This window comes from Oncorhynchus gorbuscha, linkage group LG07, assembly GCF_021184085.1.
Source record: "Oncorhynchus gorbuscha isolate QuinsamMale2020 ecotype Even-year linkage group LG07, OgorEven_v1.0, whole genome shotgun sequence".
Lineage (NCBI taxonomy): Eukaryota > Metazoa > Chordata > Actinopteri > Salmoniformes > Salmonidae > Oncorhynchus > Oncorhynchus gorbuscha.
In genome coordinates this window covers 9,112,274-9,127,196 of record NC_060179.1, presented here as the reverse complement: position 1 = coordinate 9,127,196, position 14,923 = coordinate 9,112,274, and the positions used below count along the sequence as shown (strand labels likewise).

Sequence of the window (14,923 nt, the reverse complement as noted above, 5' to 3'; positions counted from 1 at the left end):
CCTAGTAACCTCCTTTTCGTTCCTGTTTCCACTCGTCTGGCTGTTCTTCAGTGGGCTCACTCTGCCAAGTTAGCTGGTCATCCCGGTGTTCGAGGCACTCTTGCGTCTATTCGCCAGCGCTTTTGGTGGCCGACTCAGGAGCGTGACACGCGCCGTTTCGTGGCTGCGTGTTCAGACTGCGCGCAGAAGAAGTCTGGTAATTTTTTTTTCTGCTTCTGCTCCTGGTCTTGCTGGGTCTCAGTCTGTTCCCTGCCATCGCATCTCTCCTGTTCTTGTCCCTGCCCTTGCTGTGTCTCAGTCTGTCCCTAGTTCTCATTTTTTTTTTAGAGTAGTACCCTAGTTTCCCTTTTTATCGTTTTTCGTTACGGTCCTGAGGAGAGGAGTTGGGTTCTTTCTCGGGACGTGCTGGACCGTTTGATCTATGATTTCCTCCGTTGCCGCCAGTGTTCCTCCTCGAGAGCGCCAGGAGGCGCTCGGTGAGTGGGGGGGTACTGTCATGTTTGTCATTTATTATCTTGTCTTGTCCCTGTGCTTCCCATGCTATTCGTTTCCCTCTGCTGGTCTTATTTGGTTCTTTCCCTCCTTCTAGCCCTCTCTCTCCCCCTCCCTCTCTCACTCTCTCGCTCTCTCTTCTCTCTATCGTTCCGTTCCTGCTCCCAGCTGTTCCTATTCCCCTAATCATCATTTAGTCTTCCCACACCTGTTCCCGATCCTTTCCCCTGATTAGAGTCCCTATTTATTCCTTTGTGTTCCGTTCCTGTCCCGTCGGTTCCTTGTATTGTATTCACCATGCTGTGATTGCGTTTCGCCCTGTCCTGTCGTGTTTTTGCTATGATTGTGTATCGCCCTGTCCTGTCGTGTTTTTTGCCTTCATCAGATGCTGCGTGTGAGCAGGTGTCTCTGTCGACTACGGCCTGCGCCTACCCGAAGCGACCTGCAGTCTGTGGCCGCTTCTCCAGTTGTTTCCCCTCTACAAGTCTAGAGGATTTCTGTTATTCCGTTTTGGACTTAAATAAACTCTGTTTCTGTTAAGTCGCTTTTGGGTCCTCTTTCACCTGCATGACAGAGAGAGAGAGAGAGAGAGAGAGAGAGAGAGAGAGAGAGAGAGAGAGAGAGAGAGAGAGAGAGAGAGAGAGAGAGAGAGAGAGAGAGAGAGAGAGAGAGAGAGAGAGAGAGAGAGAGAGAGAGAGAGAGAGAGAGAGAGAGAGAGAGAGAGAGAGAGAGAGAGAGAGAGAGAGAGAGAGAGAGAGAGAGAGAGAGAGAGAGAGAGAGAGAGAGAGAGAGAGAGAGAGAGAGAGAGAGAGAGAGAGAGAGAGAGAGGGAGGAAGGAAGTGCAGCCCTGGTGCCTCTCATCTCGTCAATGCAGCTTCCGTTGTGCCTCAGAGGGCCAAGATGGCTGTACAAAAGGACCACTGGTATGACAGGGCACTCCTCATCCTTCTCTCTAGTCTCACAGGTATGGTTGTTTTAAAATTGAATGTCGATCAGGGAAATATAACTTCTTTTTTTTAAGGGGTGGATCAATCCCCCATATCTTTTTTTTGGTAATATATATGTATATATATATATATATATATATATATATATATATATATATATATATATCCGTATACATACACATATGCATAGATATACACATAATTACAGACACATACCTCTATAGATTATAGATACATACTTTTTTTTTTATAGATACATACTTTTTTTAGAATATACCTTTATTACTCCCCGCAAACCCTCCACCCTTCCCCCAATTGGAGTAAACTAATAAACAATAACACTTAGGCTTCTTCCTTCAGTTTATACATATTATACACATTTTACAGACACAATCTATTTTACAATAGTACTATTTTGTTTGTTCTTAGTCCTTCCTCTATTTCTGATGTCCATCCAGTTGATCCAGTTTCTATTTGTAACTGTGCTATTTCACAACATGTCTGAACCTACGTACATTTAGCGTTTTTTTTACATAATACATACTGTTACATAATGGATTGTCAAGAAGAGGACAAGAAGAGGACTTGAAAGTGGTTGGTTTAGGTAGAAGTTTAGGTTATGCCATTTGTTGTCTTACATTTGCTGTTAATTAAAAGTCTCTTAACATGCAGTGTTATTACTTACATGTTCACCCAGTTGTGGTTTAGTGTTCACTAAACCAACCAGCTCAATTCAGGTTTTATGTAGCAACATTTGAAATTGTGATTTTTAAATTGGATAAAAGTAGAGACCCAGATCTAGAACATTGTGTATCATACACTACAGTTGAGGAACAATGGGAAATGGCTTTGAATGTTGATAACCGTATAACCCCACTTTTGAGAAAACGAGTTGCTTGAAGATTGCTTAACATGAGATATTTGATTACAACTTTAAACACGGTTTCTCTCTGAAACAGCGTTTATTATCATTGAACGTTTCCATAACAACCAGTCTGTATTCAGACATTCTCTCTTTGTTCAAAAGTTAATTAGAACAAGGGTTTCCAAACCCGGTCCCGGGGCCCCCCTTTGGTGCACATTTAGCTTCTACCCTGCACTGCATAGCTGATTCAAATCATCAAAGCTTGATGATGAGTTAGTTGTTTTAATCAGCTGTGTTGTACTAGGGCAACAACCAAAACGTGTACCCGAGAGGAGCCCCAAGACCGGGGGACACACACACCTTGAATTACAAGACTGTAGGAACACCAACTATCTCATCGTATTTCTTTAACGGTGAATTAGAAGACTCACACAGCTCAGACACAGACTATTAATGAGTTAGTCTTTAGATGGGCTGTTTTATTCTGACAGGACAGGACGGATACCTCTCTAGGGGATTGTTGTTTATGATTAAAGACCAACCTGTTTCAGCTATGGTCATCGCTGTTGATTTGTGTGTGGGCTCATATTTCCCTAATTAGTGATATCCAGGGGAGAGACTCAAACGAGGGAATTGAAGGTGATGACTGTTTGATCTTCCATCGGAGCACCTGACTCAGAACTCCGTGATGAGGGCTCTTCCTGTGTTCTTTTCATTCTGTTTTTTTTGTTGTTGCATATTCTCCATGTCATAATTCCAGTGGTTGACTATGTACTGTGTGCTTAAACTCCATATTCATTCCGTTACAGAGTTAAAACTAAGCCGGGAGATGATTTTAGGTCACAAAATTACGTTTATCGGGGGAGTTACTCACATTCCTGAAGAACTGACCAGGTAACATGTAATAAATATAACACTGTGTACGTGTATAAAAATATGACCTCCGACCTGTCCAGTTTCTGTGCAGCAGACAGATGGTGTAACCACGGTGAAGCTGGAGGAGGGGATGGTTCTAGAGTGTGTGTGTCCATGGGAAGGGAGCCTCATCATGGTCTCCTGGACCAAACTGATCCGATTCGATAAGGTCCCCATAGCCGTGTACCACCCTGAGTACGAGCTGTCCATTTCCCAGTCCTACCAGACCAGGATCCAGTTCCTGAAGACCACACCCATGGACGGCAGTATCACCATCACTAACGTCAGCCAGGAGGACACTGGGGTTTACCACTGCTCTGTTCAAACCTTCCCCAGGGGATCCTGGGCCAGAGATATATTGGTGGAGGAGGATGATGCAGGTAACTGTACACGACTTCTTGTCTATTTTCATTTCGAATATGTTGTTTTCACTTGAAATAATCGAATGCAGTTTGTGACTATCTTGTACCAAATGCTTTCACCGATAATGGTGGTTGTTTTCTGGTTATTACTATGTCATTATTATTACAACTTAACCATATCATGTCTCCGTATTCTCTCTAACTTTGTTAAGTCTGTTCACAGATGAAGATCAAGAAGAAATGGACCTCCACACCAGAGAACCAGAACCTAGCCCAGGTGAGAGGTCAGAGTTTAAACATGACCAGGTCAATTAGACGTATGAGGTTGTACTTAGTTACTAATACAGGGAAAACGGGTATTTAGTTGTGCAGTGACATTGTGACCTTAAAATCCTGGGCAGAAAAGTCTTATTTTCCTGTGACAATGATGATCTAGACTGAGATGGTACACACAGTGAGAGCCTAACGTCACACAGGATGTGGTGCACGCTATTGGTTTGCAAAACAGAAGTATTCTCTACATGCGTGGTGGTGTGTGGGAGAGGAGGATATGGTTGGACACTTATTTTGTCCAATGATCACCTAATGTTTTTGGAGTTCTTGTAACTCACCAAATCGACCAAAAAACATTGTTTCGATCCAGCCGACCCTCTTTAAACCACAACTCAAAAGTAAATTAACTGTGACCAACTCACCATTTTGGAAACAGGTTTAGATACAAGTATCTAATGTGCTCTTTTCTCCCTCCATTCTCCCTTCCTCCCTCTGTTCTCTCTTTTCTCCCTCTGTTCTCTCTTTTCTCCCTCTGTTCTCTCTTTTCTCCCTCTGTTCTCTCTTTTCTCCCTCTGTTCTCTCTTTTCTCCCTCTGTTCTCTCTTTTCTCCCTCTGTTCTCTCTTTTCTCCCTCTGTTCTCTCTTTTCTCCCTCTGTTCTCTCTTTTCTCCCTCTGTTCTCTCTTTTCTCCCTCTGTTCTCTCTTTTCTCCCTCTGTTCTCTCTTTTCTCCCTCTGTTCTCTCTTTTCTCCCTCTGTTCTCTCAATTCTCCCTCTGTTCTCTCAATTCTCCCTCCGTTCTCTCTTTTCTCCCTCTGTTCTCTCAATTCTCCCTCCGTTCTCTCTTTTCTCCCTCTGTTCTCTCAATTTCTCTCTCTGTTCTCTTATTTCTCCCATTATTCTCTCTTTTCTCTCTCTGTTCTCAGTTGATTTCAGTATGTCTGCGTATCTGATTTACATTTTATGTTGGTGGAGGAGTAGCAGGCCTGTTAATCCTGCTCTCTGTCATTCGAATAATGGTCGTTTGGCAGAGGTAAGAGTTGACTTCCCCTACGCTTTCTTAATCCAGGGACAATATACAGCTATTTTTACTTTAGTTTGGTCTAGGTAAACTTCAAAACAATATTCAGTGAACTCACATTGATGAAAGCATGAGTTGAGGAAGGTACCTTTTTACACATTGCCTTTTAACAGTCAAGCTTTTTTTTTATATGAGATCTGTACGTGATAAATATAAAAGTTATAATAATTCTTACAAGTAAAATACCTCTCCCAGACGATAGTCATCCCAGTTAAAGGTAAATACCTCTCCCAGACTATACATTAGTCATCCCAGTTAAAGGTAAACACCTCTCCCAGACGATAGTCATCCCAGTTAAAGGTAAATACCTCTCCCAGACAATACCTTAGTCATCCCAGTTAAAGGTAAGTACCTCTCCCAGACTATACATTAGTCATCCCAGTTAAAGGTAAACACCTCTCCCAGACTATACATTAGTCATCTCAGTTAAAGGTATAAAGGTAAACACCTCTCCCAGACAATACATTAGTCATCCCAGTTAAAGGTAAACACCTCTCCCAGACTATACATTAGTCATCCCAGTTAAAGGTAAATACCTCTCCCAGACTATACATTAGTCATCTCAGTTAAAGGTATAAAGGTAAACACCTCTCCCAGACAATACATTAGTCATCCCAGTTAAAGGTAAACACCTCTCCCAGACAATACATTAGTCATCCCAGTTAAAGGTAAATACCTCTCCCAGACTATACATTAGTCATCCCAGTTAAAGGTAAACACCTCTCCCAGACTATACATTAGTCATCCCAGTTAAAGGTAAATACCTCTCCCAGACTATACATTAGTCATCTCAGTTAAAGGTATAAAGGTAAACACCTCTCCCAGACGATACATTAGTCATCCCAGTTAAAGGTAAATACCTCTCCCAGACTATACATTAGTCATCCCAGTTAAAGGTAAACACCTCTCCCAGACTATACATTAGTCATCCCAGTTAAAGGTATAAAGGTAAACACCTCTCCCAGACGATACATTAGTCATCCCAGTTAAAGGTAAATACCTCTCCCAGACTATACATTAGTCATCCCAGTTAAAGGTAAGTACCTCTCCCAGACTATACATTAGTCATCCCAGTTAAAGGTAAACACCTCTCCCAGACTATACATTAGTCATCCCAGTTAAAGGTAAACACCTCTCCCAGACTATACATTAGTCATCCCAGTTAAAGGTAAATACCTCTCCCAGACTATACATTAGTCATCCCAGTTAAAGGTAAACACCTCTCCCAGACTATACATTAGTCATCCCAGTTAAAGGTAAACACCTCTCCCAGACTATACATTAGTCATCCCAGTTAAAGGTAAATACCTCTCCCAGACTATACATTAGTCATCCCAGTTAAAGGTAAATACCTCTCCCAGACTATACATTAGTCATCCCAGTTAAAGGTAAACACCTCTCCCAGACTATACATTAGTCATCCCAGTTAAAGGTAAATACCTCTCCCAGACTATACATTAGTCATCCCAGTTAAAGGTAAGTACCTCTCCCAGACTATACATTAGTCATCCCAGTTAAAGGTAAATACCTCTCCCAGACTATACATTAGTCATCCCAGTTAAAGGTAAGTACCTCTCCCAGACTATACATTAGTCATCCCAGTTAAAGGTAAGTACCTCTCCCAGACTATACATTAGTCATCCCAGTTAAAGGTACACACCTCTCCCAGACGATACATTAGTCATCCCAGTTAAAGGTAAGTACCTCTCCCAGACTATACATTAGTCATCCCAGTTAAAGGTAAACACCTCTCCCAGACTATACATTAGTCATCCCAGTTAAAGGTAAATACCTCTCCCAGACTATACATTAGTCATCCCAGTTAAAGGTAAACAGGCTACTGGGAGTACTGTAGGTACTCATTTGTTAGAGAATAAACGTTTTGCTGTGAAATTCTATTTCTTCCATCCATCTCTCCCTTCCCCCGCACCATATGTCTAAAAGAGTTTTGCTCAGAAAGTGCACTTTCATTTTGCTGTCACAGCGAAAAGGTTAAAGTGTAGGTGTTGTACTTACAATAGAGTGTGGGCTAGGACAATGTGTGTGTGTCTGTCTGTCTGTCTGTCTGTCTGTCTGTCTGTCTGTCTGTCTGTCTGTCTGTCTGTCTGTCTGTCTGTCTGTCTGTCTGTCTGTCTGTCTGTCTGTCTGTCTGTCTGTCTGTCTGTCTGTGTCTTTCTCTCTCTCTCTATTTCTGTCTCTCTCTGACTCTGTATTAGTCTCTGTCTATGTCCCTATCTCTCTCTATTTCTGTCTCTCTCTGACTCTGTATTAGTCTCTGTCTATGTCCCTATCTCTCTCTATTTCTGTCTCTCTCTGACTCTGTATTAGTCTCTGTCTATGTCCCTATCTCTCTCTATTTCTGTCTCTCTCTGACTCTGTATTAGTCTCTGTCTATGTCCCTATCTCTCTCTATTTCTGTCTCTCTCTGACTCTGTATTAGTCTCTGTCTATGTCCCTATCTCTCTCTATTTCTGTCTCTCTCTGACTCTGTATTAGTCTCTGTCTATGTCCCTATCTCTCTCTATTTCTGTCTCTCTCTGACTCTGTATTAGTCTCTGTCTATGTCCCTATCTCTCTCTATTTCTGTCTCTCTCTGACTCTGTATTAGTCTCTGTCTATGTCCCTATCTCTCTCTATTTCTGTCTCTCTCTGACTCTGTATTAGTCTCTGTCTATGTCCCTATCTCTCTCTATTTCTGTCTCTCTCTCTGACTCTCTCTCTCTCTCTCTATTTCTGTCTCTCTCTCTGACTCTCTCTCTCTCTGTTTCTGTCTCTCTCTCTGACTCTCTCTCTCTCTGTTTCTGTCTCTCTCTCTGACTCTGTATTCGTCTCTGTCTATGTCTCTCTCTCTGTTTCTGTCTCTCTCTTTGACTATCTGTGTCTTTCTCTCTCTCTCTCTCTGACTCTCTCTCTCTCCCTCTGACTCTCTCTCTGACTCTCTTTCTCTCTGACTCTGTCTCTCTCTCTGTTTCTGTCTCTCTCTCTGACTCTCTCTCTCTCCCTCTGACTCTCTCTCTGACTCTCTTTCTCTCTGACTCTGTCTCTCTCTCTATTTCTGTCTCTCTCTCTGACTCTCTCTCTCTCTGTTTCTGTCTCTCTCTCTGACTCTCTCTCTCTCTCTGTTTCTGTCTCTCTCTCTGACTCTCTCTCTCTCCCTCTGACTCTCTCTCTGACTCTCTTTCTCTCTGACTCTGTCTCTCTCTCTATTTCTGTCTCTCTCTCTGACTCTCTCTCTCTCTGTTTCTGTCTCTCTCTCTGACTCTCTCTCTCTCTCTGTTTCTGTCTCTCTCTCTGACTCTCTCTCTCTCTGTTTCTGTCTCTCTCTCTGACTCTGTATTCGTCTCTGTCTATGTCTCTCTCTCTGTTTCTGTCTCTCTCTTTGACTATCTGTGTCTTTCTCTCTCTCTCTCTCTGACTCTCTCTCTCTCCCTCTGACTCTCTCTCTCTGACTCTCTTTCTCTCTGACTCTGTCTCTCTCTCTGTTTCTGTCTCTCTCTCTGACTCTGTCTTACTCTCTGTCTATGGCTGTCTCTCCAGAAAGAAGAAGAGGAGAGAGGAGTACATGATCAAATTGCATCCAGCTCAGAGACGGGTAAAAATCTAACATTATCTCTCGTAATTTCCTGATCATGTGGATACTGGACATTAACATAATAGAATTAGGTTCATCATAGAGTGTCCTCTTCTTTCCATGAATCAGTCTGTGGCACATCTCTAATATATAAATGTAATCTCTAATTTCTAATGTCTTTCTATTCCTGCAATGACAATCAGAACATGCCTGTGCATGACAGGATGAGGAAGGGGACCAATCAGAGGGAGATATGCCAGTGTATGCCAACATGCACACCATACGTCTACACACTAAGAGGACGAAATAGGGAGCAGTGCTGTGTTACACAACCCTGTCTGACCTCTGACCTCAGTGCTGTGTTACAGACCCCTGTCTGACCTCTGACCTCAGTGCTGTGTTACACAACCCTGTCTGACCGCTGACCTCAGTGCTGTGTTACAGACCCCTGTCTGACCAAAAGATGTATCGTTGAAGGCATCACATGCAGAACTCAGTAACTCCCTACTAAGCAAACTGTCATTAAAAGCGTTCACCATTAGAAACTATCACATTCTCTATTCAAATCCTCACAATCGTCTCTAACTCAATTGTGTGACAAAGAACAAAGCAATCATGCCGTGTCATCCTCAGGGAGTGCTGTATGTCCTGGTTGTTATTATGCGAATAGGCCCTGTGGGTTCTCATGGAATGTTGTCATGGAATTTCTCCGATGTAAAATTCTAATCATCAGATGTAACAGTGTATGTTCCTTTTGCATCTAAGACATAGATCAATTATTCTTTCTCATTCTAACTGTAGAATCTACACTGAGTATACAAAACATTAAGAACACCTGCTCTTTCCATGACATAGACCGACCAGGTGAATCCAGGTGGAAGCTACAATCCCTTATTGACGTTACCTGTTGAATCCACTCAATCAGTGTAGATGAAGGGGAGGAGACAGGTTAAAGAAGGGAGTTTAAGCCTTGAGACAACTGAGACATGAATTGTGCATGTGTTCCATTCAGAGGGTGCATGGACAAGACAAAAACTTAACTGCCTTTGAGCGGGGGTTTGATAGTAGGTGCCAAGTACACAGGTTTGTGTCAAGAACTGCAACGTTGCTGTTTTTTCACACTCAACAGTGTCCTGTGTGTATCAAAAATGTTGGGTTGGGGTGGGGTGGGGGGGATGCAACTCAATAATAGGAAGGTGTTCTTAATGTTTTGTACACTCAGTGTATATGAATGCTGTGATTAGAAATCATTTTGACTGTGTTGGACAAAATATAATTATATTCAAGGCTAAGAACAAAATTGAGCTATTAGGAATGTGTTCTTAATGTTTTGTACACTCAGTGCATATGAATGCTCCAATGAGACACAATTAAAATTATATTCACAGCTAAGAACATAACAGAGGTCTTGGGAATGAAATACCTCTCAGCAGGAAGAGGAGAAACAATGGACAATGTGGGAATACAGGGTTTTAGTCTTGTCAATGTATTAAGCATACAATATACAGTCTGTTTCTCTGTGACTTTAATGACCTCATGTGAACTAAATAAAAACCAACCGGGACATCAATTGGTATTTTCTAGGAGTGTTTGACCGGGTTTAAATCAAAAGGTGTGTTGTAAACAAGCGCATTGCACTTAAATGTTAAAGGTCATTTTCACTTGGCCGACATCTGCAGCGCTTGCCATGAATGCGATCTTCGCGAATGTCTGGAAAATGGACTTTTAAAGCACATTGCAATGCGCTTTTGATTGAATCTCTGCCCTAGTTACTTTATCACTAACCGGCTTATCAGGGAGCCTCTAATGGAACTGCATTTAGCCCTGTTACACATCGGGTAAATCAACTGAGAAATGGATCGCCATCAGAACAAAGAAGACACGGAAGAAATACAAAAAGAAGACATTTTATACCTTGACAGCATGTACATTCAATTTATTCTCTTACCTCATCAGAAAAAAACATATTACATACAGTATATACATTGAGTGAGTGAATAAAGTAATCCTACACTCAATTAAAAGTGCTATTAACACATTACGACAAAGTAAAAAAACAAACACACAAACGCATATAGTGTGTGATTATTTAGACATTGACATCAAACTAACATTGTGGTGGTAGGAACATTACCAATGTGTTGCGTAGTGCCTGACCAAAAACCTCCTGGGTATTCCTCAACCCCCTGGGTATTCCTCAACCTCCTGGGTATTCCTCACCCTCCTGGGTATTCCTCAACCTCCTGGGTATTCCTCAACCTCCTGGGTATTCCTCAACCCCCTGGGTATTCCTCACCCTCCTGGGTATTCCTCACCCTCCTGGGTATTCCTCAACCTCCTGGGTATTCCTCAACCTCCTTGGTATTCTTCAACCCCCTGGGTATTCCTCAACCCCCTGGGTATTCCTCAACCCCCTGGGTATTCCTCAACCCCCTGGGTATTCCTCAACCCCTGGGTATTCCTCAACCTCCTGGGTATTCCTCAACCTCCTGGGTATTCCTCAACCTCCTGGGTATTCCTCAACCTCCTGTGTATTCCTCAACCTCCTGTGTATTCCTCAACCTCCTGTGTATTCCTCAACCTCCTGTGTATACCTCAACCTCCTGTGTATTCCTCAACCTCCTGTGTATTCCTCAACTTTATTAAAACAAGATGGCTGACATAAACAACAGGAGAAGGAAATGTAACGTGGAAAACAGAAAATGACGAATGTCACAGAACATCCTAGAAATACTTTGTCTTCTTACCATAGTCCTATAAATACTCCAAACTAAATGGAACTGATTCATCCCTTTACAGTTTTACACAGTTTTACCATCGTAACAAATAGATAAACGAGAACCTTTCGTAGAAGGGCACATTCTTTGTTAATCCAACCAACGTTGAGGTTTAAATTAATTCACACATGTGTTAAGTAGAACTAAACAAACATGCTAATTGTGTGATCTAAATACATGATATTCATGGTTATTGTTTTATACCGTGCCTTGGACGTTTTTGGGATTCCATATAAACATATCTACCGCTATGAAAATAAATAATCGAACCTCGACAAAATAATTAATAGGATAAACAGTTCTGGACAAATATGCTCATCTGAGTACCTCAATAAACAGATGGTCTTTTCTTGTGAACATTGAATTTGTGTTCTTGGAAACTGTGAATTGGTGGAAACTGTATCATTTCTCAGATAGTGACAAGACTTTAAAAAAATAATGTAATACAAATTGACAAGACTATTTTCAGAATGTCTTGCTCCAGATATGTACCGTAATCATCGCTACCAATGACAAACACAGACCCAGAGACAGAGGCCTCTGTCTGGTACAGTAGTGTCACGCTGCAGTCTGCATGCATCACAAGGCACTTCATTCAGTGGCTGGAGGACGAGGTGCAAGGTCTGGAAAACAACAGTAGTCAGAACGGCTCTGAGGGCTCCACACAGAAGGCATCAAACCGCTTGTTAACCAGATATACAGTGTCAAGAAAAACCATGTGAACCCTTTGGAAATACCTGGATTTCTGCATAAATTGGTCATCACATTTCATCTGATCTTCAACTAAATCACATCAATAGACCAACACAGTGTGCTTAAATTAATAACACACAAATTATAGTATTTTCCTCTCTATATCGAATACATTATTTAAACATTCACAGTGTAGGTGAGAAAAAGCATGTGAACCCCTAGGCTAATGACTTCTCCAAAAGATAATTGGAGTCAGGAGTCAGCTCACCTGGAGTCCAATCAATGAGACGAGATTGGAGATGTTGGTTAGAGCTGCCTTGCCCTATAAAAAACACACATAAAATTTGAGTTTGCTATTCACAAGAAGCATTGCCTGATGTGAACCATGCCTCGAACAAAAGAGATCTGAGAAGACCTAAGATTAAGAATTGTTGACTTGCATTAAGCTGGAAAGGGTTACAGAAGTATCCCTAAAAGCCTTGATGTTCATCAGTCCAGAGTAGGACTAAGTGTCTATAAATGGAGAAAGTTCAGCACTGTTGCTACTCTCCCTAGGAGAAAATATGACTGCATGAGCACAGAGCAGAATGCTCAATGAGGTTAAGAAGAATCCTAGCTAAAGACTTACAGAAATCTCTGGAACATGCTAACATCTCTGTTAACGAGTCTACGATACGTAAAACACTAAACAAGAATGGTGGTCATGGGAGGAAACCACAGAAAAAGCCACTGCTGTTCAAAAAAACATTGCTGCACGTCTGAAGTTTGCAAAAGTGCACCTGGATGTTCCACAGCGCTACTGGAAAAATATTCTGTGGACAGATGAAACTAAAGGTGAGTTGCTTAGAAGGAACAAACAACACTATGTGTGGAGAAAAAAAGGCACAGCACGCCAACATCAAAACCTCATCCCCACTGTAAAGTATGGTGGAGGGAACATCAAGGTTTGGGGCTGCTTTGCTGCCTCAGGGCCGAGACAGCTTCCTATCGTCGACGAAAAATTCAATTTGGAAGTTCATCAATACATTTTACAGGAGAATGCTAGGCTATCTGTCCGCCAATTGACGCTTAACAGAAGTTGGGTGATGCAACAGAGCAACAACACAAAACACAGAAGTAAATCAACAACAGAATCGCTTCAACAGAAGAAAATACACCATTTGGAGAGGCCCAGTCAGAGTCCTGACCTTCTGGAGTGGCCCAGTCAGAGTCCTGACCTTCTGGAGTGGCCCAGTCAGAGTCCTGACCTTCTGGAGTGGCCCAGTCAGAGTCCTGACCTTCTGGAGTGGCCCAGTCAGAGTCCTGACCTTCTGGAGTGGCCCAGTCAGAGTCCTGACCTTCTGGAGTGGCCCAGTCAGAGTCCTGAACTTCTGGAGTGGCCCAGTCAGAGTCCTGACCTTCTGGAGTGGCCCAGTCAGAGTCCTGACCTTCTGAGTGTCCCAGTCAGAGTCCTGACCTTCTGGAGTGGCCCAGTCAGAGTCCTGGCCTTCTGGAGTGGCCCAGTCAGAGTCCTGACCTTCTGGAGTGGCCCAGTCAGAGTCCTGACCTTCTGGAGTGGTCCAGTCAGAGTCCTGACCTTCTGGAGTGGCCCAGTCAGAGTCCTGACCTTCTGGAGTGGCCCAGTCAGAGTCCTGACCTTCTGGAGTGGCCCAGTCAGAGTCCTGACCTTCTGGAGTGGCCCAGTCAGAGTCCTGACCTTCTGGAGTGGCCCAGTCAGAGTCCTGACCTTCTGGAGTGGCCCAGTCAGAGTCCTGACCTTCTGGAGTGGCCCAGTCAGAGTCCTGACCTTCTGGAGTGGCCCAGTCAGAGTCCTGACCTTCTGGAGTGGCCCAGTCAGAGTCCTGACCTTCTGGAGTGGCCCAGTCAGAGTCCTGACCTTCTGGAGTGGCCCAGTCAGAGTCCTGACCTTCTGGAGTGGCCCAGTCAGAGTCCTGACCTTCTGGAGTGGCCCAGTCAGAGTCTTGACCTTCTGGAGTGGCCCAGTCAGAGTCCTGACCTTCTGGAGTGGCCCAGTCAGAGTCCTGACCTTCTGGAGTGGCCCAGTCAGAGTCCTGACCTTCTGGAGTGGCCCAGTCAGAGTCCTGACCTTCTGGAGTGGCCCAGTCAGAGTCCTGACCTTCTGGAGTGGCCCAGTCAGAGTCCTGACCTTCTGGAGTGGCCCAGTCAGAGTCCTGACCTGCTGGAGTGGCCCAGTCAGAGTCCTGACCTTCTGGAGTGGCCCAGTCAGAGTCCTGGCCTTCTGGAGTGGCCCAGTCAGAGTCCTGACCTTCTGGAGTGGCCCAGTCAGAGTCCTGACCTTCTGGAGTGGTCCAGTCAGAGTCCTGACCTTCTGGAGTGGCCCAGTCAGAGTCCTGACCTTCTGGAGTGGCCCAGTCAGAGTCCTGACCTTCTGGAGTGCCCCGGTCCTGAGTCCTGACCTTCTGGAGTGGCCCAGTCAGAGTCCTGACCTTCTGGAGTGGCCCAGTCAGAGTCCTGACCTTCTGGAGTGGCCCAGTCAGAGTCCTGACCTTCTGGAGTGGCCCAGTCAGAGTCCTGACCTTCTGGAGTGGCCCAGTCAGAGTCTTGACCTTCTGGAGTGGCCCAGTCAGAGTCTTGACCTTCTGGAGTGGCCCAGTCAGAGTCCTGACCTTCTGGAGTGGCCCAGTCAGAGTCCTGACCTTCTGGAGTGGCCCAGTCAGAGTCCTGACCTTCTGGAGTGGCCCAGTCAGAGTCCTGACCTTCTGGAGTGGCCCAGTCAGAGTCCTGACCTTCTGGAGTGGCCCAGTCAGAGTCCTGACCTTCTGGAGTGGCCCAGTCAGAGTCCTGACCTTCTGGAGTGTCCCAGTCAGAGTCCTGACCTTCTGGAGTGGCCCAGTCAGAGTCCTGGCCTTCTGGAGTGGCCCAGTCAGAGTCCTGACCTTCTGGAGTGGCCCAGTCAGAGTCCTGACCTTCTGGAGTGGTCCAGTCAGAG

At 44.1% G+C, this 14,923-nt stretch overlaps 2 protein-coding genes across 2 annotated transcripts in view; one reads left to right on the top strand and one right to left on the bottom strand.

Moving 5' to 3' along the window:
• Positions 1–1,392: 1,392 nt before the first annotated feature.
• LOC124040471 (CD226 antigen-like) lies at positions 1,393–3,896 on the top strand. The gene is made up of 3 exons (XM_046357695.1): positions 1,393–1,456; positions 3,261–3,599; positions 3,805–3,896. Exons 1-3 carry the CDS (start codon positions 1,393–1,395, stop codon positions 3,894–3,896), a joined length of 495 nt encoding a protein of 164 aa, XP_046213651.1.
• Positions 3,897–10,649: 6,753 nt separating this feature from the next.
• LOC124039097 (docking protein 6-like) overlaps positions 10,650–14,923 on the bottom strand; it is a 116,500-nt gene continuing 112,226 nt past the window's right edge. Inside the window, exons 9-10 of the mRNA XM_046354978.1 lie at positions 12,242–12,295; positions 10,650–11,903 (exon numbers count right to left, since the gene is read on the bottom strand). Coding sequence (XP_046210934.1) covers positions 11,784–11,903; positions 12,242–12,295 — 174 coding nt within the window. The 3' untranslated portion in view covers positions 10,650–11,783. The remainder of the gene's footprint in view (positions 11,904–12,241; positions 12,296–14,923) is intronic.

Bases quoted from the DNA above. Each gene is read 5' to 3' on its own strand.
- LOC124040471 (XM_046357695.1), top strand. From the start codon at position 1,393: ATGGCTGTACAAAAGGACCACTGGTATGACAGGGCACTCCTCATCCTT. The intron at 1,457-3,260 runs GTATGGTTGTTT...CGACCTGTCCAG, and splicing joins CCTTCTCTCTAGTCTCACAG to TTTCTGTGCAGCAGACAGAT. The intron at 3,600-3,804 runs GTAACTGTACAC...GTCTGTTCACAG, and splicing joins GGTGGAGGAGGATGATGCAG to ATGAAGATCAAGAAGAAATG.